This window comes from Pogoniulus pusillus, chromosome 5, assembly GCF_015220805.1.
Source record: "Pogoniulus pusillus isolate bPogPus1 chromosome 5, bPogPus1.pri, whole genome shotgun sequence".
Taxonomy (NCBI): domain Eukaryota; kingdom Metazoa; phylum Chordata; class Aves; order Piciformes; family Lybiidae; genus Pogoniulus; species Pogoniulus pusillus.
The window spans coordinates 25,064,672-25,088,320 of NC_087268.1; the positions used below are offsets into that span (position 1 = coordinate 25,064,672).

At 43.1% G+C, this 23,649-nt stretch overlaps 1 protein-coding gene across 4 annotated transcripts in view; it reads right to left on the bottom strand.

The window, feature by feature from the left end:
* The window catches only part of MGAT4A (alpha-1,3-mannosyl-glycoprotein 4-beta-N-acetylglucosaminyltransferase A), a 90,491-nt gene extending 67,067 nt beyond the window's left edge, over positions 1 to 23,424 (bottom strand). The window contains exons 1-2 of one of the 4 annotated variants that reach the window (XM_064143546.1): positions 23,337 to 23,424; positions 19,044 to 19,360 (exon numbers count right to left, since the gene is read on the bottom strand). In XM_064143546.1, the coding sequence (XP_063999616.1) occupies positions 19,044 to 19,137 (94 nt within the window). In that variant the 5' untranslated portion in view covers positions 19,138 to 19,360; positions 23,337 to 23,424. Of the gene's footprint in view, positions 1 to 19,043; positions 19,361 to 22,187; positions 22,260 to 22,522; positions 22,822 to 23,336 lie in introns of those variants that run through there. The other 3 variants (XM_064143548.1, XM_064143547.1, XM_064143550.1) reach the window with 3 other exon arrangements.
* Positions 23,425 to 23,649: the final 225 nt, after the last annotated feature.

The following is a 23,649-nucleotide window of genomic DNA, read 5'->3' on the forward strand; positions in this document are numbered from 1 at the left end:
CCATTCTGTTATTCTGCGATTTTACAACCATCATGCTAATCATATGCAATTGTGAGCACTGGTCTATCCCAAGTCCATAATTATGGCATTAAACCTATTAAAAATTGACCCTAGCTGGACCCTGAAACTGGTTTAATCTCTAACATGGTCTCTGTGTTTCTTATATTTTGGGTCATCATTTTGCACGTAATTTTCATATGGACAAAAAGAAAATGAAAGGCTAACAAGAAATTAACCAAAGTAGGGTAAGACTGACACTGATATCATATGCAAACACAAGAACAAATACTACACTTTAATAGCTCTGGATTTCAGTAGCCCTAAACAGAAGAATGGCTGTCTTCAAAGCATCACAAGATTAGAGAAGGCACTACTTGGGTTTTAGTTACTTGACTAAGGTCATTGGAATGCATCACTTAGTATAAGCTAAAATTTTTCATTCTTTTGGTGAGACATACACAGTCTCCAAACCAGACAGTGTAGAAAATTAATATTTTGGTTTCACTTCTCCAAATCACTGTTAACATATTTGAAATTATCTTCCCATTATACTACTTTCCATAAATATTAATTTAAGTTAGTTTGTGATGCCACAGCACCACAGAGAAATGTGGTTCCATCTCTATTCCAAATGGGTTAAGGTAGAATTTAAATTTCATATTTATCTTTTCTGTAACAAGGAAGCAAAGAGTTAGTGGAAGAACTACCATAGTGCAGTAATAATTTTCACAGAAGAGATCCAAGATAGATTATGTGGCTATAAACCACATCTTAATAAACAATAATTGAAATAAAGTGTATTTTCATTTTCCCATTCAGGAAAGTCCTTGGTCTTTGCTAAGAATTGTGAAAATTTCTTGCATTACAAAATTTGTATCTAAGATTCCATTTCTACTTTTGAAAGGTTCAAATCGATACATCCATAGGAAAGGAGTTCCTGTTTAGTGTTTCATCACTTTTATGCCATTATTGCAGCACACAAATCAATCTGCTGTAAAGCTTTTGTTTTGGCAAATGAAGGGTAGAGTCAGACACATCAGTCACTAACTACAGTTTCACTTAAATACCACAAACAGCAACATCCTCTTCAGCTTAACAGTCAACCTTCTCCTTTCAATTTCCATTTGAAAACTGCATCTGTAACATCTCAATAAACACCACAGCAAAGCAGCCATGAATGTCTTTTTCTTCTAGGCCACATTCAAGATGACAGAAAACATCTACAAACAGTAAGACCAGATACAGACAAAACCAAGCTGGTTAAGCACAGATTCTTGCCAGACCCAGGAGACTACTCACCAGTAATGCAAAAGATGACCAAGCACAACACCACACCTGCAAACACGATCACCAGCAGTTTGTCAACACTTTGAAGTGGGACTAAGCCAGCATTTTCATGAACAATCAAAACCTAATCAAAATCAGTTTGTGTGTAAATGTCTTCTTAATTTTTAAATAAAACTCTTATCACCTGGCACTGGTAATTTTGTGTGCCTAGGGAGAGCCAGGGCTACAGGGTGGGAAGGGAACACCCAAATCTGAACACAGATATTGCATCCACAGTTTTCACAGATTTGTTTTCCTACAGCTGCTGTCACTCCTTCTCACTTACAGAGCTTTTCGTCCCTCCAGCTCTTCCCCCAAGACTCTTGTCCACATCCTTTTGTTCCTCTGCTACTATAACCCCCGCCAGCAGAACCAGCATTTCGCCCTTGGCAGACAACCCCTCAGGCTGTCCCCCATGTGTGTGTATGCCCAGTACACACACGTACACACACACCCCCCTTTCTCACGTTAACAGTATCTGCCTTTTAACTACTAGCAAAAGACTGCAGTGCTTCAGCAGACAAAACTTTGTAGCCACTGTATGTTCCACAAGAACCTAAGCATTGACTACACAGATAGAAAGAACTAACACTGCAGCTGAGCTCCAGCCTTTGTCTCCACCCAGACAAGTAGGAAGCTCTGTCCTGGTTCTCCCAACCTGTTCTCTCCAAACTTAGAGGAATGCAGTGTTACTGACAGCACCAAATTTGAACCAAACATGGGAAACAGAGTAAAAAGTGTTATAAAAGAGTGACTGGAAGGAAAAAGATAATACTGTGGCACACCTTAAGTTGAAGTAAGCTGCTATGACATTTCTTTTGTTAAACCACAGCCATCCTACATTAATTATCTGAGTAATTAGTTTATTATTATGACAGCACCAGAGAACAACTTAAAGCCATTGGTACTGAACATATGAATGTATAGTTAATATCCTAGCACCTTTTAATTTTTTCCTGAATGAGAAATTCCCAACTTCACTCAATCCAAATACTTGATTACTGTAATCTACCCACAGCTAAAACATTGCAAAACCCAATGCAACTACTTTCTGGATCCCAACATAATTCTGTTAAGTTACACAGAATCACAGAATGATAGGGTTTGGTATGGAATCCTGGAGATCAAGTCCAATTCCCCCAGCCATACCAGGTTCACCTAGAGCAGGCTGCACATAGAATCATAGAATCAACCAGGGTGGAAGAGACCTCCAAGATCATCCAGTCCAACCTAGCACCCAGCCCTAGCCAGTCAACTAGACCATGGCACTAAGTGCCTCAGCCAGGCTTTTCTTGAACACCTCCAGGGACGGTGACTCCACCACCTCCCTGGGCAGCCCATTCCAATGCCAATCACTCTCTCTGTGAAGAACTTCCTCCTAACATCCAGCCTATACTTTCCCCAGCACAACTTGAGACTGTGTCCCCTTGTTCTATTGGTGGTTGCCTGGGAGAAGAGGCCACCCCCCCACCTGGCTACAATGTCCCTTCAGGTAAGCATCCAGGAGGAATTTGAATGACTCCAGGGACGGAGACTCCACCACCTCTCTGGGCAGCCTGTTACAGTGCTTTACCACCCTGAAAGTAAAGAACTTCCTCCTCATATTTAGATGGAGCTTACTGTGCTCAAGTCTGTGCCTATTACCTCTTGTCCTGTCACCAGGCACTACTGAAAACAAGTGGCCCCATTCTCCTGACATCCACCCTTTAGGTATTTGCATTTTATTCCATTTATAAACTAACTTAAATATAGTTAAGTTTAAAGCAACATATTACAAATGCAGGGCAAAGCATTAGTGTCTTTTTCAGCGTCCTCGTATAATATGAAATAGCACATTCATTGTATACAACTGCTTTCTTGGTAAAGAAGTGTGGAGGAAGAGAAGAAAGGAAAATAAGCCCTTACCTAAGATCATCTCTACCTGTGAATGACACATGCCACATTTACACCAGAAAATTTATTCTACCACCATGACAACACATGGGACTTCAGAAAGGTGTTCCTTATTTCTATCTAGAGCCTTTCTAATCCACAGATATGTTTATGCAAAGCAAAAACGTTTAACCCCAACATTTCCACACAAACTACAACACATGCACCTCTATACATCCCTTAAAATGTGACTCACAGCACACACCAAACAGCTGGGCAGTAACTTCATCTGTACCAGACATCCTGAAAGCCCTTGGACTACAGTGTAATTCTTCAGCAACTACTTACCACAAATACGCATTTATCATAGAATCAGTCAGGGTTGGAAGGGACCACAAGGACCACCTAGTTCCAACCCCCCTGCCATGGGCAGGAACACTCCACCCTAGATCAGGCTGGCCAGAGTCTCATCCAGCCTGGCCTTAAACACCTCAGGGATGAGGTCTGAACCACCTCCCTGAGCAGCCCATTCCAGGCCCTCACCACTTTCATGGTGAAGAACTTCCTCCTCACATCCAGTCTGAATCTACCCCCTCCAGCTTTGCTCCATTCCCCCTAGTCCTGTCACTACATGATAGCCTAAAAAGTCCCTCCCCAGCTCTTTTCTAGGCCCCCTCCAGGTACTCACAGGCCACAATAAGGTCACCTCAGAGCCTCCTCTTCTCCAGATTGAACAGCATGAACTCTTTCAGAAAATCTGTCCTCATGGCAGAGCTGCTCCAGCCCTCTGATAATCCTCATGGTCCTTCTCTGGACACACTCCAACATGCCCACATCCCTCTTGTAATAGGGGCTCCAGAATTGGATGCAGTACTCCAGGTGGGGTCTCACTAGAGCAGAGTAGAAGGGGAGAATCACCTCTCTTGACCTGCTGGCCACATTTCTCCTGATGCAGCCCAGGATCTGGTTGGCTTTCTGGGCTGCAAGTGCACACTGCTGGCTCATGTTGAGCTTCTTATCCACCAGTACTCCCAAGTCCCTCTCCTCAGGGCTGCTCTCCAGCCACTCACTGCCCAGCCTGGATTTGTGCTTGGCATTTTTTCGACTCAGATGCAGGACCTTGAACTTGGTCTTGTCAAATCTCATGAGGTTGGCTTGTGCTCACTTCTCCAGCCTGTCCAGGTTCCTCTAGATGGATCCCTTCCCTCCAGCCTGTCTGCTGCACCACACAGCTTGGTGTCATCAGCAAACTTGCTGAGGGTGCACTCACTGCCTCTGTCCATGGCACCGACAAAGATGTTGAACAAGACTGGTCCCAGGACAGATCCTTGAGTGACTCTGCTTCTCACTGGCCTTCCACTTGGACATGGAGCCATTGACAGCCACTCTTTGGGTGTGGCCATCAAGCCAGTTCTTTATCCATCTGATGGTATACCCATCAAACCCATGTGTCACCAGCTTGGAGACCAGGATGTGGTGCAGGACAGTGTCAAAGGCCTTGCTCAGGTCCAGGTAAATGACATCAGTTGCTCGCCCCTCATCTATTAATGTTGTGACCTGTTCATAGAAGGCCACCAGGTTTGTCAAGCAGGATTTGCCCTTGGTGAAGCCAGGCTGATTGTACCCAGTCACCTCTTCACTGTTCTTTTGTCTCAGTAGTGCCTCTAGGAGGATCTGCTCCATGATCTTACTGGGCACAGAGGTGAGACTGACTGGCCTGGAGTTCCCCAGCTCCTCCTTCCTACCCTTTTTAAAAACTGGAGTTATGTTTCCCCTTTTCCAGTCAGCGAGGGCTTCACCAGACTGCTATGACTTTTGGAATATAATAGAGAGGGGTTCAGCAACCTCATCTGCCAGTTTCCTCAGAACCCGTGGGTGGATCCCGACATGGTCCCATGGAGTTGAACACTTTCAGGTTCTTCAGGTGATCACGAACCTGATCTTCACTTATGATGGGCAGTTCTTCCTTCCAGTCCCTGCCATTATCTTCCATGGCTCCAGGAGCGTGGCTGGAGGCTTTTGCAGTGAAGACTGAGGTAAAGAAGAGTTATTTACATAACTCTTCCCAAAGGTATCTCTTACTGCACACATTTAAACAATGTCTGTGTACACAACTGGGATTTCTGACCAGTAACTGTTTCTGGTCAGTAACAGGAGTGCCTGTGCAGCAGCATCCATCCTTCTGAGGCTACATCTGAAGTTTCCCATGAAGAAATCACGTTCAGGAAAACCCAGGTGCATGTATTGCAAGAATCATCACATTATATGCTCACACACTGTTAAATGCTCAGGGTTCAGATTTTTACTTAAGATGCTGTATATTCTCAGATGTATTAATCTGGCTACAGTCCAATGCGGCAAGGAAACAAAGCACACAGGAAAAGTAGAATCATGACACAGAAAGAAAAAGCAATCGTTCAGTACTTACAACATAAAAGTTGTCATAGAGTCTCCCTCTCTGGAGATATTCAAGACCCACCTGGATGACTTCCTGTTCGATCCTGCTCTGGCAGAGGGGTGGGACTAGATGATCTTTCAAGACCCCTTCGAGCCTAACATTCTGTGAAAGCTTTTGAATACTTTAACATTATTTGTTTCTACTACAGAATGGTAAATAACTCTCTGAGTAGTTGTACAGGTAAATCAAGACACTTACTCCAAATCATTCCTTTCCCTGCTCTCAGAAACCAACAAAGACTACAGAGAGGTCAGGAACTGTAACAAGAAAAGCTAGCTTCCTAAGCTAAAATGAGATTAGTAATAGAGGATTTTCTTCTTCTAATGTGAATCTATCTGTCAGAAGATAACTGGTCTGAAGAGTGCCAAGACCTCACAATTACCAATGCTACCATAAGTGGTGAAAATTTTACAAACTTGTATTAGCCTGGACACAGAATTCAAGCCATTGCAGAAGTCAGATTGTTTTTCACACGTGTGAGCAGGCTGAGCTTGCTGATGCTCCTTGTTTCTCTGTGCCTTAACAACTGTGTTGAACGAGCTGTTTCTGAAAACATGTTCTTTCTAACTTGTCCTTCTTGCAAACAATAAAATCAGAGCTTCACCATGCTCCCACATTACAGTGAACTAACAACCTTGTAAGTCAAATGCGATCCCATCACGGTTGTTTAATCCAGAAATCTCCCTCTAATGGTACCTCCACAATTTATCTCTAGGGGCTGTGGAACTACGTATGAGGGATGTTTATCTGCACAAGTACTTCAACAGTAATTTGTAATGGAGAAAATATTTACTTCAACCCATTTCAGAACTGTCTGAGGAAACTTAAATGTATAACATCTTTGTCAGCCATATGAACAGAGGAATCCAGTGCACCCTTAGCAAGTTTGTAGATGACACCAAGCTGTGTGGCACAGTTGATTTGCTAGGGATGCCATCCAGAGGGACCTGGACAGGCTGGAGAGGTGAGCCCAGGCCAACCTCATGAAATTCATCAAGGCAAGTGTAAGGTCCTGCACCTGAGTCCGTGCAATCCCAAGCACAGATACAGGCTGGGTGGCAAATGGCTGGAGAGAAGCCCTGAGGAAAAGAATCTAGAGGTATGGGTTGATGAAAAGCTCAATGTGAGCCAACAGTATGCATGCACATCCCAGACAGCCAACTGTGCCCTGGGCTGCATCAAGAGAAGCATGGCCAGCAGGGCAAGGGAGGGGACTCTCCTCCTTGGCTCTCATCAGTTTGAAGCAGGCTAGAATGTTTTGGTGAGAAGAACTAGATTACAGGCTGTGAAAGGGAAACAATAGTGATGTCTACTTCACTCACAGGCTTGCTGTATAGGAATAAGAAATAAAAACATTAGATAATACTCTCATCACCACTCTCATTGGGGCTGCTGGCTGAGCTGCAGCTCTCTAACCTCACCCTCCATTTTGGGCTAATCCACTTTGCTTCCTAATCCTTTGGCTGAACCTCCATTCTTTCTTGGGACTGGGGTAAGGTTGAGAGGGGTAGGGGGAAGGTGCAGGCATGGTTGAGAGCCCCTCCTGGGGACTCAGGTTTCTGGGAGGGGAGCTGTGTCTCTGTATTACCTTTTTACCTTGTATATCTCTCTATATAACTGTATATACTGTAAATATCTGTTTGTATATTGTGCCGGCTGTAAAGATAAGCTTCATTCATATTTCCAGAGCCAGCTGAGTCTAGTCTGGGTGATTTCTAAAGTGGGGGGGGGGGGGGCAGGGAACTCCCAAACCATTATACCATACCTGGAGTACTATGTACAGTTCTGGAGCCCCCACCAAAAGGATGACACTGTACTGCTGGAGCAAGTCCAGAGGATGGCCACAAAGATTATCAGAGGGCTGAAGCACCTCTCTTATGAGGACAGGCTACAAGAGTTGGGGCTCTTCAGCCTGGAGAACAGAAGGCTTCGAGGAGACCCTGTTGTAGCTTTCCAGTATCTGAAGGGGGCCTACAGACAGATGGGGAGGGACTAATTACAAGGTCATGTAATGACAGGACAAGGGTTTAAACTGGCAGAGGGGAAATTTAAACTGGATGATAGGAAGAAGTTCTTTACAGTGAGGGTAGTGAAACACTGAAAATGGGTTGGCCAAGGAGGTTGTGGATGCTTCCTCCCTGGAGGTGTTCAGGCCTTGAGCGACCTGTTCTAGTGGGAGGTGCTCCTGCCTATGGTGGGGGGTTGGAACTGGATGATCTTTGAGGTCTCTTCCAACCTAAACCATTCTATGGTATTGATACACAAGACCATGGCGTATCTGCAGGCTACAATAACCACAGTTATACTTGATAAGCACAGGAAACTTTTAAATTCTTTTTGAGCATAACATAGTAAAACTACATGCTGCCACAAGCAAAAATAGAGTTTCTGCTGTTTACTGTTAGATAGATAGGTGGCATGTCTGTGGGAAGCATCCACAGGAACAGACAAAAAAGCTGTGTGAAATCCAAGGAGACAACCAGAAAAGCAGCTGGAAGCACAGCTCTAAAATACTGTAGAGTAATTGCTTTTTAGTCAGAGACTGTCTAAAAGGAATCAAACCTTACACTGTTAGCAAGGAAACCACTTTCTATTTACTTTCTGCTACTTTCAGGAAAACAAAACATACTGCATTATAAACCAAACTAAATTATAGACTTATCAGTGCCTCAGAAGAAACAACTTACAGAATTCTAATTCTAAACATTTTATCAGTAATGGGAAAAGATTTTTTGTTATGTGAGCAGCAAATAAAGTCATGATTACACAGCATGAATAAGGTTACTGAGAAAGGTATTACTCTAAACTGTGGCAGTGAGGGAAAAAAGAAGGAAAAATAAATAAAATTACACTTGAAAATAAAAATAAATCACTTTGAGATTTTTCTAACACAGTATTTTCATGCTTACTGCAGAGCGGTTGGGCTAGATGACCTTTAAAGGTCCCTTCAAACCAAATGCATTCTATGATTCTGCTGTTCCTAGCTACAGAAAGGACCATGGATATTAACAACAAATTGTTAAGTGGATCTGCAATAACAGAAGAAAATATTTGTGTACTTTAAGGGATCAAAGTTTATGCTAATAAAGCACAATGCACATAACTCATGCAAACGTCAATATTATTTTAAAAGGAAATGCACTGACACGTTCCTTTTGGCCATAGAGGAGAGAAATTTGGCAAAAGTCAAGAATATATACTACAGCTTAGGTTGGAAGGGACTTCTAGGAGTCATCTAGTCCAAATCCCCCACTCAAAATTAATTTTGGCAAGATACCTTGTTCAAAGTCAGTTCACTCCTGACAGCTGTAGGTCTTCCCTATTACCAAGGACTTAATTTGAGAGTGTCACATTGACTTGAAAAAAAGTGTAACTCATTCTATTTGTGGTAGCCCAAATCTCTACTGATACAAATATGGTATTGGTTATCTTCTCATCACTGTTTTAACTTGTTCTTTAACACACCTACAGAGAAATCCCTCAGTCCCAACAGTCTATCATAGAAGCAACCAGGGTGGAAGAGACCTCCAAGATCATCCAGGCCAACCTATCCCCCAGCCCTATCCAATCAACTAGACCATGGCACTAATCACAGAATCAACCAGGTTGGAACTAAGTGCCTCAGCCAGTCTTTTCTTCACCACCCCCAAGGATGGCGACTCCACCACCTCCCTGGGCAGCCCATTCCAATGCCAATCACTCTCTCTGTGAAAAACTTCCTCCTAACATCCAGCCTAGACCTCCCCCGGCACAACTTGAGACTGTGTCCCCTTGTTCTGTTGCTGGTTGCCTGAGAGAAGAGACCAACCTCCACCTGGCTACAACATCCCTTCAGGTAGTTGTAGACAGCAATGAGGTCACCCCTGAGCCTCCTCTTGTCAAGGCTAAACAACTCCAGCTCCCTCAGCCTCTCCTCATAGGATTTGTGTTCCAGGCCCCTCACCAGCTTTGTTGCCCTTCTCTGAACACCTTCCAGTACCTCAATACTGAAGAGCCCAGAACTGGACACAGGACTCAAGGTGTGGCCTGACCAGTGTTGAGTACAAGGGAACAACAACCTCTCTCATCCTACAAGGTTCCTGATACAGACCAGGATGCCATTGGCTCTCTTGGCCACACTACTGGCTCATGCTCAGACTACTACCTACCAGTACCCCCAGGTCCTTTTCTTCCTGGCTGCTCTCCAGCCACTCTTTCCACAGCCTGTAGCACTGCTTGGGGTTGTTGTGGCCAAAGTGCAGAACTCTGCCCTTGGCCTTGTTAAATCTCATCCCATTGGCCTCTGCCAGCTTGGCTAGGAGCTTGTTGTGGCAGACAGTGTCAAAGGCTTTGCTCAAGTCCAGGTAGACTACATCCACAGCCTGCCCCACATTCACCAGGCAGGTAACCTGATCATAAAAGGAGATCAGGTTGGTCAGGCAGGACCTGCCCTTCCTATATCCGTGCTGGCTGGGCCTGATCTCTTGGCCATCCTGTAGGTGTTTTGTGATGGCACTCAAGATGACCTGTTCCACCACCTTGCCTGGCACTGAGGTCAGGCTGACAGGTCTGTAATTTCCTGGTTCCTCTTTCCAACCCTTCTTGTGAATGGGTATCACATTGGCCAGCTTCCAGTCTTCGGGAACCTCTCCAGTGAGCCAGGACTGTTGATAAATGATGGAGAGTGGCTTGGCCAGCTCAGCTGCCAGCTCTCTCAGAACCCTAGGATGGATCCCACCTGATCCCATGGACTTGTGAGGATCCAAGTGACTCAGCAGATCCCTTACTTATTCCTCTTGAATTACAGGGGCCTACACTGCTCCCTGATTCCATCCGCCACTTCAGGAGTCCAGCTGTCCTGGAGACAACCTGTCCCACTATTGAAGATTGAGGCAAAGAAGGTGTTAAGCACCTCTGCCTTTTCCTCATCCTTTGTCACTATATTCCCCTCTCTATCCAGTAAGGACTGGAGCTTGTCCTTGGCCCTTCTCTTGCCATTCACATATTTATAGAAACAGTTTTTATTCTCCTTAACAGCAGTGGCCAGCTTAAGTTCTAAATGGGCTTTTGCCTCTCTATTTTTTTTCCTACAAGACTTAGGAATATTCTTGAACTTTTCCTGGCATACTTCCCCTTTTTTCCAAAAGGTGATATACCTCTTTTTCATCTTTAATTGCTTTAGCAGCTCATTGCCCATCCAGTCTGGCTGCCTCCCTCATCGGCTTGCCTTCTGGTACAATGACACAGCCTGCTCCTGTGCATCCAGGAGCTCATTCTTGAAGTAGGTCCAACCTTCCTGGACCCCTTTGTTTTTAAGGGCTGTTTCCCAAGGAACTTTCCTAGTTAGTTCCTTAAATAGGCTGAAGTCTGCCCTTCAAAAGTCCAGTGTGGAGGTTTTGTTGATGCCCCTCCTGGTTTAATCATATATTGAATCAGCCTCTGACCACCACATACCCCACCAGCCCCTCTATTTCTGAGCAGCAGGTCAAGCAGGGCTGCACCCCATTAGGCTCACATAACAGCTGAGATAAGAAGTTGTCCTCCACACACTCTAGGAACCTTCTAGACTGCCTCCTCTCTGCAGTATTAGAGTCCCAGTAGATGTCTGGTAGGTTAGTCACCCACAAGAACAAGGGCAGGTGATCTTGAGGCAGCCTCCAGTTGTTTAAAGTGTAGTAAATCAACCTCTTCTTCCTGATTGGGTGGTCTATAACAGACTCCTACCAGGATGTCAGCCCTTTTGGCCTTTCCCTTAATTCTCACCCACAGGGACTCAACTTGATCATCCTTGATCTCTACTTCCACGGCATTCAGAGCATCCCTAATATACAGAGCCATTCCTCCACCCCTTCTCCCTTGTCTGTCTCCTGAAGAGTTTGTAGCCATTGATTACAGCACTCCAATAGTGTGAGTCATCTCACCATGTTTCTGTGATGGCAACAACATTGCAGTTTTCCTCCTGCACCAAGGCTTCCAGCTTCTCTTGTTTGTTACCCATACTGCGTGCATTAGTATACATATACTTCAGCTGGGCTGCTGATTTTACTCCTGTATCTGGCCTACCACCCTCAGCCTCCTTCAATTTGTCTCTAGTGCTGCTGTGTTTAACCCCCTCCCCCTTCCGCTCTAAAGCCCTCTCAACAAGCCCAGCCAGCTCATGTGCCAGGGTCCTTCTCCCACTCCGAATCAGTTGTACCCCACCTGTTGCCTGCAGACCCAGGGCTATATAAAGTTCCCCAAGATCAAAGAATCCAAACTTTTCTTGGTGGCACCAGCCTCTGAGCCACTTGTTAATCAAGTACAACTTCCTATTCCCCCCTGCATTCCAACCTGTGACTATTCCAGTATGTAATTAAACTTGCCATTACAAAAACATTTTCCAGTACCTAATCTTATTCTTCCTTATAATGTCAGCCCTTTATATTATGTCAGTCCATAGTCTGTGGCCATAGTGAATGTCTCTTTTTATTTAAGAACTTTGAAAATACTGTAAAGTCACCTTCCCGTCTCTCTTCTCACACTTTTCCTTTAATTTAAGGAATGTCAAGACAGTGACCCTTTCCTTACAGTGTGTATTTTTTAGATCTTTGATCATTTGTTGCTCCTTTGAGCTCCATCTAATGAATCTATTTTCTTCTCAGTGCACCATGCAGAAGTGGACACAGTGCCAAACAGAGCAGAAAGACTTCCTGTATTTTACTGAAGTAGTAACCTCATGCTTCTTTACTTAACACCCTCTTCTGTCAGGTTTTTTCTAATTCTGCAACAATGTGATTTGTAGTGAATTTTCATTCTCAATTAACTAAACCTACATTTATTTTTTTTTCTTTGTCTGGGGCACTTTTACCTACTTTCAATTCTTCATCCACCCCACTTCCCGACTAGGTTGTCTATTTGCATAAGTTATTTTAAACTTCAGTCTCTCTGCTTACTTTTGCTGCTCCTGCCAACATGGTGGTGTTTGAAATTTAGTAAGAAATTACTCCCTCTCATCACCCAGGTTCACTAAGTAAAATATCAACCACCACCAAAACCAGGATAGATCATTGCAAAACTCCTGATTTTCAATATTAAAAATATGACCATGTATCTATTATAATTATATTATGAAGACACTTAGAAGATAATATACATTGGCTAACAGCCCACCACAATTGTTAGTAGATACACCTCTTACATTAGGGTATGAGCAGCTGTGTTAGCTGCAGCTTTCTTTGCTAGGTTGGCTAAATTACTTATGGGAGCAGCAAGCAGCATTTTGGTGGAGCCATGCAAGCACAGCAGACTCAGAATAAAGATGCATTAGGAGAACTCACTTCAATAAAATTTATTACCCTTCCCCAACTCTTAAGGACTGGGCCACAATAAAGAGCAGTGCCTCAAGATGTTGGCTCAATCTGATCACATTAAACACTCTGGTAACAACTAAATCTCAGAATCCTATAAACAGTCAAGCTAACCTAGCTATCAGGTTACAAAAAAAAGCAAGGAGACAAGACAGTGGTGCAAAAGCTCCTTTGGTTGCAATCCTTTACACTGCAGCTCATCAAAATCACCAGTGTCAGAGAAGTTCTGCTGCAAAAGGCACAAGATATACAAAGATACTGCAAAACTAAACCTGAACAGATTGGATATATACCTTTCCTGCTTGATTCACCTGGGACAGAATGTTCACTACTTGCCCAGGATTCTCAGTAACCATTTCAAACCTACACTCATCCTTTAATGACATTCAACTCCTGTTTTTACTATTAGTAAAGTGTATCACAGAATCATCAGGGCTGTAAGGGACCTCAAAGATCATCCAGTTCCAACCGCTCTGTCCTGGGCAGGTACACCTCACACTAGGTCAGGTTGCAAATAAACTTTACGTCTAATTGTCAGTTTGAGAAAACAAGCTCAAAGACAGGTAAAGATCAGAAAATTGTTCATGTGCTGCTGTCAAAAAGAAAAGGGAAACTCCCATTTCCTTTAATTGCAGCTCCTAGATCTGTTACAGAACTTCCAAAGGAAACCAACACTTTTCTTTTAAATAGAAGGCCTCCCTTCTCCAGACGAACTGGCATTTTCTACTTCAGCACTCCGTCCTGTTCCTTCCTATACCCTGCCTTCACTCTTACCAGTTTGTAGTCCATTTAATTTTGATTGGTCTTGATTCACATCAGTGGGAAATCAGTACACAGCTCTGAAAACCAGAACATGCAGCCAGAAGAGTGTAATCAGCATTTATTCGAATAACAGCTTATCTTAAGATCAAAGCATAAACTAAGGTGGGTTATAGTCACAAAATGTGTCTCTCAGATTTCTGATCTATTTTTAAGAGAATATTTGCATAATCACTGCCAAGAGGAAAAAAAATCCATCATATATATCCTGTCCTACTTGACCTGTTTCCTCCACAGCTCTGCAGGGCTCTTCTCCCTCTAGGAATTAGTAATAATTCCTGATTCTTACTCCAAAAATTCTGACCACTGGCTGAGACTTTTTGGTTTAATCTCAATTAGGTTTTCCTGTGCTTGCTGCCAAGCTTAGATATTTTTCAGCACTTAAGATTGTTGTGGCCGAGAAGGTGTGGTAATTCTGATTATACTGAAAGAGTCAGAGAAGAAAGAATACAACTGCTTTATTATACTGCCCAGGCCATTTCCCTCTCCAATGGGAGAAAATGTCTTGCATTTAAAAAAAAAAAAAAATCAAGCAGCTCCAGACATCATTACTTTGGTATAAGTGAACGTTCAAACTAGGAAGCTGGTTAAATACCTCAAAAGTCCTCTTGGAGGTCTTCCCATGTGAATTTAAATCAATGGACTAAAATAAGCCATTTTTATGAAGAGATTCTACAGTTATGCCACCACCCTTGGATGAACTGAAAACCAGGAAACTTTTCAGCTAATTCTTCCTCATTGAAGAATTTTTTACATAGGAAAAAGATGACATACACTACTAGTTTCAGACTGGTCTGAAAACCACGGTTTAGACAGCCCTAAAGGGAAGTTGTACCAGATTTTCACAATACATATTTGATACATGTCCTCACCACTTCAAGTAACCAAATGCTTTACAGAAATGACTCAAGACACTGCCAACTACTGTCTTTCACCAAGAAAAAAAGCACACGCACTTGACACAAAAATCTGCCTCTTTTGGTTGTTGTTAACTGAACACAGCAGGACCAGAGTATGAACATAAGGACCAAGCTAAGGAATGCTTTGTTGAGGAATTTCACCATATCACATGGGCCCTAATTCAGTAAACTTATTCACCTTCCTTCCCCATTTCCATGCTGATGACAAGCATCAGGAAATTTGTTCATCCAGAAGAGGAGGATCTTGAGCATTATCATAGAGTCTTTAGGTTGGAAAAGGCCTTAGAGATCATCTAGTTCCGACCCCCTTGCCACAGGCAGGGACACCTCCTACTAAAGCAGGTTCCTCAAGGTCCCACCCAGTTTGGCTTTGAACACTTCCAGGATTGGTGTATCCACTTCTCTGAGCAGCCTGTGCCAGTGCCTCACCATCCAAATGTCTAATCTAAATCTAACTTCTTCCAGTTTGAAGTCATTACCCCTTGTTCTGTCACTACATGCCTTTGCAAATTGTCCCTCTCCAAACACTGGAAGACTATTTTAAGGTCAGCCATCTCTTTTTCAGGCTGCATAACCCAAAATCTCTCAGTTTGTCTTCACTTGAGAGGTGTTCCTGGCCTCTGATAATTTTCATGTCCTCCACTAACAGTTACATGTCCTCCTTCTGCTGGGGACTCCAGGGCAAGATGAAGTACTCCAGGCAGGGTCTTGCAAGAGCAGAGCAGAGGGACAGAATAGCCTCCCTCAGCCTGCTGGCCATGCTTCTTTTGATACAGTCCAGGACGTGGCTGGCTTTCTGGGCAGCAAATGCACTCTGCCAGCTCATGCAGAGCTTCTTATCAACCAGCACTCCCAAGTCCTCCTCAGGACTGCTCTCTATCTGTTCTGGATGGCACACAAAGCACCTTTTTGGGACATTATGTACTCAGACCACTAGTCACATTAAAGATCAAAGCACCAAGACTCTTTATAATCCTCAACAGCTTTGGTGTAATTTTTGTGACTTGTATAGTAGTTCACAGTACTGTTTTACTGGTTATATCTTGAGAAATGCCTTTGGAATAAAAGGTCACAAATGAGGTAGCGAAGATATGTGACCCTGAGTCAGTAGTACCAGAAAGCAAGATTAAATCAAAACAGATCATGTTAAATCAAAAAGTTATCACTTGTGTAAGAGGTCAGTCTTAGGAGGAATTCAAAGACATCTTACACTGAACTGACCAATTGTCAATGTAAAGTGACTGCAGATCATTTAAAAGTGCTCCTTCTCTGCATCAAAGTCATCTACGTTTTGGTAATATTTGATTCCCAATGTATACTTCATTTGTGCTAACCAAAGCACATTTTCAGCTCCTAGAAAGCAGTCTCACAACACTTGTTCATGAATCCCACCAAAGAGGTCTTTCACAGGTGTATTCAAGGCCTGTCCCGCTTTCTTACAACTCTAGTGCTTGTATGAGGTCCAAAAAATGCCAAGTATCTTGGCTTAATTTTGAAGACTCCCTCCAATGACCAGAGGTCTTTCAGGCAACCTTCAAGTACAGTTAACTTTAAAAGCAAAGCCACATAATTGGCCCTTTCTTACAAACAGCAGTATCTGCTCCATGAAAGGCTATTTACATCACCAGACCACCGGGTAAGCTGAAAGCAGGCTGTTTCCAGCAACAGCACTTCAGACAGTATGTTCATTAACTCCTGACAACTTTTCAGCACTTCTTAAAGTCTGTAAAGCACTATTCTGCAGACACAAAGTTTTGCACTTTAAATTAGTACCAAAGCCTGTATCACCTTGAAGTCCCTACACAGGCTAGGACTAAGTATATTTACTAAAGGAAGACAGACATACAAAAGCATCACATTGCCACAGTCTTATTGGTATTCTACAAATTATTTTGCATTTTAAGTGACAATTATCCAATATCTCAGTTCCCTGATTAAAATTAATCACTTAAAGACTGGATCAGGGTTGTTAGAGACAAGGCACTATGTTTCTGCTTTAAAAAAAAAAAATTGGTTTAGTGACCACTGAGAAGCTAGAAATCTGGGAGTTTACTCTTTCTTTTAAACAATGTAAACAATGCTTTCCAAACATAGATTTACTTTGCTGTCCAAAGACTGACAAATATCTACAGGAATCTAGAGCATGCCACATAAATCTAATAACGAAAGATGACAACCAGAGACCATGACATTGCACAGCCTTTCAGTGAATGGGAACAACAAGCACTACACTCACTTCTAATAGAGTGACTTAATAATTAGTAATGAAAATGTTATCAACAAGTAAAGATACCATCCTGCAAGGCTTACTAAATAAACAAAGTTAAATCAATCTTGAAAACAAATTTCTTAATAAATACATTTAATCAGTTTCTCAACCTCTTCCACTGATGGAGAAATGTCACTGATTGAAAATGTGGTAATAGATGAACTCAAGTCTAACCTGTGTAAATTAATAAAGTGCTAAACATAAGGTTAAAGAAACCAATATTCCATATATACATTTTTCCTCAAGCAATGCCTTAAGATTAATTATCTAAACTATAGTTTTGTAACTGTGATTTGCAATTAACACATTAGCAATGTCATTACACTGATTTTTATTTAACAAATTACCATCTCGGTGCTCAACAGCAGTATCTGGAATAAAATAAATGCAGAACTTTTAAACCAAAAAGTATTGATTTGAAGCATTCAGATGAAAAAAAAAAAAAAAATAGAGCAGTCTGACCAACAAAAGCTTAAATTGACACTGTTATTTATATTAGTACTCTCCAAAGAGCAAATTTTTGTCAGCTTCTTTTAATGGAGATTTTTCTTTGTATTACACTGACAAAAAAAAAGTTTGGAAATCATAAGAAAATTAAAAAACCTTGCATGAGAAAGAAGATGTTTTGCTGAAGTAAAAGCAAATTTTTTGTGAGGATCTTCAGCAAGAAATGAATCAGTAACATAAAATCTAACTAGAGAATATGGTATCAGCCAAAAATGAAAAAAATTACTTACAGTGCTATTCAGATATCATTTTCTTGTCAGTCTTTGGCACATCTACGCTTTTGTTGACCAATTAAAATTTCTTACCCCAACTCTGAGTATCTGACACTTCTCCTGCTGCTTATGTTCAGAAGGCTAGCCTACCAACCAACAGCTACAGCCGAGATCACACCAGAAAGCATCTGCTTCTCCAACAAGTGACCAATGGGGAGAAAAGTATACAAATTCAATATGCCACAGAACTCATCTGCTTCTTTTATACTCAAATGAGGGTCAGAAATTGGATGTGCTACGACAGACAGTACCACTGCAAAAATCTCTGCTTTCTCTTACTGTGCTTGAGACACAACTGACTATAATATTATCACTGGAATATTTAGAACAAACCATGCATCGATCTGACTTAGGACAAAATGTATGCTTTTAAATTACTTGATCTTTGAAGGATATAGTCTACTACTTTTAAAGAGATCAGGCACTTAAAAAAAAAAAAAAAGAAAGAAAAAGAAGGAACCCATAAAAAAGCCCCCAACCTTTTTTCTAGAAACCACTGTTGAACAAGTTTATTTGCTTTACTGAAGGACAAAAAAGTGAAACATCTTACTTGCAGTAAGAAGTCCTGACCCTCAGAAAAAAACCGAATTTTCCGAGGTTCACAGAGTGCAACAAGATCAAAGACAAATAACAAGGTAGAAGTCTATTGCATGTAATAGTTACTTGATTATTTAATGAGATTGCTTGTTCTTATAATAGATGCATTTCCCATTACCTTGTCAATTTGTTCATGTTACTTATACCATACTCTTGACAAGAAATATTTTACATTTCATTCAAAGACAGCAGGAAAAGTCTTTCAACAATGTTGATTGGCAGTTTGCCACTGCCATCACTGAATCATCAGGCAAGACAGAAAGCAAACCCAAAAATAACACTGTACAGCTGGGTCCACTGGTCATATGTTACATGGAGGAAAAAAAAAACAAAAGTAAAAAAAAACCCAAACCACAACAATAAGGAAAAAAATGCCAAAAAAGCCACCACAACAGTGAGAGACCATAAGTTTCTCCAACAAGTATGAAGAAAGTGAAAACCAAACCACATAACTATTCAGCCTGAACCAGCCTCTTCTTCCCAAGAGCAGCCATTTGTTTTACTTCAGGTACAATTTTTTCTTCCTAAAATTAGGATCGCCCCAAGCTATTTTTCCTGAATCTACTAGCAGGTGTTTATTCCTCAATGAGGTAATATTTAGCTGACCTAGTTCACAAGAAATTTACATTGCCATACAGCCACTTGAAGGCTAATCTTGCTTTGGAGCCTTTTACTTACCCTTCCCATTTTGCCATGCAGTATACCAGGACAAACTGAGGAAAGTAGTGATGAAAACTAACACGGTGGCCACAGTTCCATTTCGGAGCCTCATCTCATTTCAGCATCACACTTGTTTATGTTTTATTAGCAATGATGACCTATCTGTTGGGCTTGCTCTGATGAAGTCAGATGAAGTCCATCAGCAGCAGATGGCAAATAGTGACACAAAATGTAGATCTCACATATCAGAGGCAAAATAAATCAATCCATTTCAAACTGTTGAAAAAGCTTCTTCACAGCTCTTGCAAATTAAACTTCTCTTTATTCTTCTAAACCTGTTTAAAGAAAACATAATTTTATCAGATTATGCCAAAAATATTTACAAGAGTAACCCATGTACCAAAATACAGTAAAGAAATACTATGATATGCTCATTACTGTGGCTCACAGGCACCTCCCTCGCACTGCCTTAGTCTTGGCTCAGAGAATAAAACTTGTTAATTTGTCCTTTTTCTGTTAAGGCTGCTTCTATCTGGAGGAGATATACTTCAAATGAATTCGGTCTTTAAAGGACAAATATATACATCATTAACACAACCATTTTATCATAAACTCAAGGCAAGATCACATGTCACTCTGGAAGGTGATGAAGTGATACAAGAGCTGTTTTCAGGAATCCAGAAGGTCAAGGCCCCACTCCAAAGTACTTGCTTTGACAAAACCCCTGTGAAATCAGTGAGGCCTAACGTAACCACAATAGCAGAACTGCCCCAGCAAATCAAGAGATCCAAGCTTTAAATGCTTTTTACAAACCTATATCCCTCACCCTTCCCTGCTCAGTGCAAGACTGTTTGATCCACTCACAAGCCCCCAAAAATACCATGATACAACTATATCACTCCCCTATCTCTGCCACACAGACACACAGGCAAAGCACAGAAATTAGCTACAACTCAACTTTTAGCCCAGAGGAAGGTTCCACATCCTGGAATTTGGAAATACTCAACTGACCAAATAAACTCAGCATGTAATGGCACTGTCCTAACTGAACAAGACAAAGAGTACAGGGAAGTAAATTAACCAACTTTAAAAATATAAGATCAGAGGTATATTTGTTCTTGAAGTGCTAAAGGATCCTTTACAGTAGCTCACTTAACATTATCTCTCTTTAAGGCACTGTCAGTTTTTCCTCACTATAAACTGCATCAAATATGCTACCTCACTATAAACTGATACAAATATGCTACCCAAAAATAAATAACTTGCTTTGAATTTTTCTTGGAAGAAATCTATCACACTCTTGCCCAAGTGCATTTAGAATAATGGGAGGGGGGAATTTAAATTACTATGGTAGCAAGAGATTCCAATCAAATCTGAACTATTCTTCCTAAGCTTGTATCACACACATGCTAACTTCACCAAAGAGCTTGCAAAACAAGATATAACCAACAGGCAGGGTTAAGAAACTAATGGAACAGACTTGCAGAACTACACACTCTAGTATCCAAATTTTTGTTGTGACATCCAAGTTACAAAAAGTGTTCACCTTCAGACTACTATTACCTCACATGCAATGCTAATGATGTGCTTTGTTTTGAGGAGCTTTATGCACAGATAAGTTTGTGTCTTTAAACATTAACTCGGAAATTACACAGTACCTATGAGGAAGGAAAGAAATGCAAGTACACAGGAAGCAAAATAAATGGTAAAATTAAGTACGAAACAAAATGAGTTTAGGACTAGAAAAAACTGCAAAAAGCCTTATGAGAAACCCAGATTTAAAATAATTAAAGATAACGGCAAATGAAAGACCTATAGGAAGCTAACACAGAAGAGCATGCAAGGAAATACCATCAGCACCAGCACTCTGAATCAGAGGTGAACAAAATAAAAGCCAGAAGAGTTGGCAGCAGCAATTAGGTGAGAAAATAAAAAGTCTGTGTGAAATACAATTGCAAAGAGAGCTAAAGACCTAAAAATGACAGGGTTTTTTAAAGACCTGTCTACATGAATTTAGGAAGTTCAGCTGACTGACAGACTATCAGAATAAGTGACTAAAATGCCAATAAGCTCAATGACACTAACAGTTTAACATGGCTAAAGTGGCTCTGAAGCGAGGATGTCTAAATCATAATCTAACTTCACAGTTACTTCAGCAGCAGTCATACCTCTTTGGAGCACCTCAAGTGTGCATTAAGGAGACCAATCTGTAAACCACACAGATTATCCCAGTGGGGGTAACAGACAGCTGGTCCGACATGCAAATAAGAGAGGGCAATCAGGAGAATAAAAATATCACCGGATAATGCAAGGAAAGTCAATCACCTGCCTTGCTAGAAAATGTGGGCACCATTTTTACAGATGTTGCAATAAAATCAAGATGTTGTAATCAAAGCTTCTCACTGTGCTATTTGAATCCACAAAAAATAAAGCCTGATTTTTAAAAAATATATTTAAAATATATTTAAAAGACAGTAGCAACATGATTCAATTAGCAGTGAGTATGGACAACATTATGTCAAATTAATAATTATCACGGTTTTGTGTTGGCTGGTTCTGCTTTTACCCTTCTCTTCTGGTGTTGTAAGCACTCCTCTTCGCACAGGCACTGGCAACTCAAATACACCTCAGCAGTACTTCAATGACTATTCAAGCATTTCACTATACTAAACTGCATACATCAGGGCCATACATGAACCAGAAGCATTCTGTCTTTTAAAAATGCATGTAGTTAAACTAGCAGAAACTCATGTGTAGATGGTACATAAATGATTTAACCACCAGGTGGTCAGTTTAGGATTGTTCAATGATTCACAAGGCAAACTAAACAAATTTCACTGAGGTGCAATCCAATTTGAGCCAACGTTAAGGAAGGGTATATAGCTAGGCAAATGAAACCTAGGAAATTTTCCAGCACCATTATGACCTGAACCTTTCCCACTGCAGACTGACAAGAATGACCCTACTCGATGCCGAAGGCTGTGGGTACCAAGGGTACCCGACTCCTCTCCGGAACCGAGCAGCACCCTCGTCAATCACTGGTTAAATAAACGAAGAAGTTCATGCATGCATCTAGACACTCCCAAAATATATACAAAGCCCTTTCCCAACTGCAAACCATAAAAAGTGATACACTTTAATGCCGCTGCAGAGGCTCTTTACCTAGCTGCTGAAGGGTTACCCGGCGCAGGACGGAAGCCTGGAGAGTGCCAGACTTCTGAGCCCAGACCCCATCTGGGAGGTGCAAAACCACCTATCGCGGCAGCGATGCTGCACTCACAAGGCTGCTCTTCAAGGCGTCGGAGAGCGGTCCCCGATTAAAAGACAGAAAGACGGAAAAGGCGGAGGTCGGCTGAACCGAGGCTTCTCCCTTTCACTCGCACGTAAACGCCTCAGCAAGCCCCGCGGCGCGCCACTGCCCGCGGGGGGTGACGCGGGCGCCCTCGCTCCCAACCGCGCGCCGCGAGCCGTCACCCGCCACCGTTAACGGCGGTTACCTCAGGGTCGCCGGCGCCCTGCCATTTCTCAGCCGAGTCCCTCAATCCCGGGGACGGGAGAATCTGCTGCCTCCGCCGAAAACGTCTCCCGAGTTAGTTGGGACCTTGCCCGGTGTCTCTCAGCCCCGGCCGTGGCTGTTTAGTCGGGGAAGCGAAAAATCAGGCGGGGAGATACGCACCGACCGCTGCCGGTTCTGCCGGGCGGCAGAGGGCGAGAGCTGACGGAGATGGGAAAGGAGGGAGAGCGTCGGTCCAGAGAACTGCGCGGCGCCCGGTGCATCGAAGCGAGGTTGTGGGGTGAAGGACAGAAAACTGCAAACTCCGCAGAATCTCCTTCGGTCCCTCGGCATCCAGGGAGAATAAGGAGGAAGGGTCTTCCTCAGGCGCTCCGGCCAGAGGAGAGGGCGCAACACCGCCCTCCACACACCCCGCGGGCACCCCCAGGGAGAAGGGAGGGAGCAGCAAGTCCGACCAAAGAGCTGTAAGCGCTCCCTACGCCAACACCATGCAGGTGCATGCGAGCGCAGAAGGGTGCATTCGTGCAGAGGCGGAAGCAGGACGGTCCCCAGCCTCCCACCTCCCCTCTGTCCGGCGACACGGCAGGGACTCCGTGGCGCTAGGCGAGGAAGCGCCTCCACTGCACACCCCGTCCAGAGGATGCGAGGTGACGTCCGTCCCTAGCTCCCTAAAAATCAGAGTCGGCTGCAGCTGTACCCAACCCAGGTGCCGGCTCCAAGTCCGACTGGAAGGCGATAGCAGGGGCCCGAGGCTCACAGTATGCGTGGGACCCGCTGACCGCTGCTGCTATCCTCACCTGTGCGCTGCGCTCCGGCAGGGGGAGCCGCGGGACGCAGGCGTCAGGAGCGGCGGCGAGCGACTGTGTCGGCTGGCGCCGGGGCGGCTCTCGCTCCCCTCGCCCGCCCTCGCTCCCCCCTCCCTTCACTCGTCAGCCACGCACCAGGCTCAAGCAGCCGCCCCCCTCCTCCAGCGCCATGGAGCAGCAGCGGCGCCTCGCCCCGCCTACCGGCGAGGAAGCCCCGCCCACCGGCTCGTACCGGCCATGCCGGCAGCCAACGGGCGTCACGTCAGGGAGCGGCGTTCATTGGCTGCGCGGCCTGTAGCTCTTT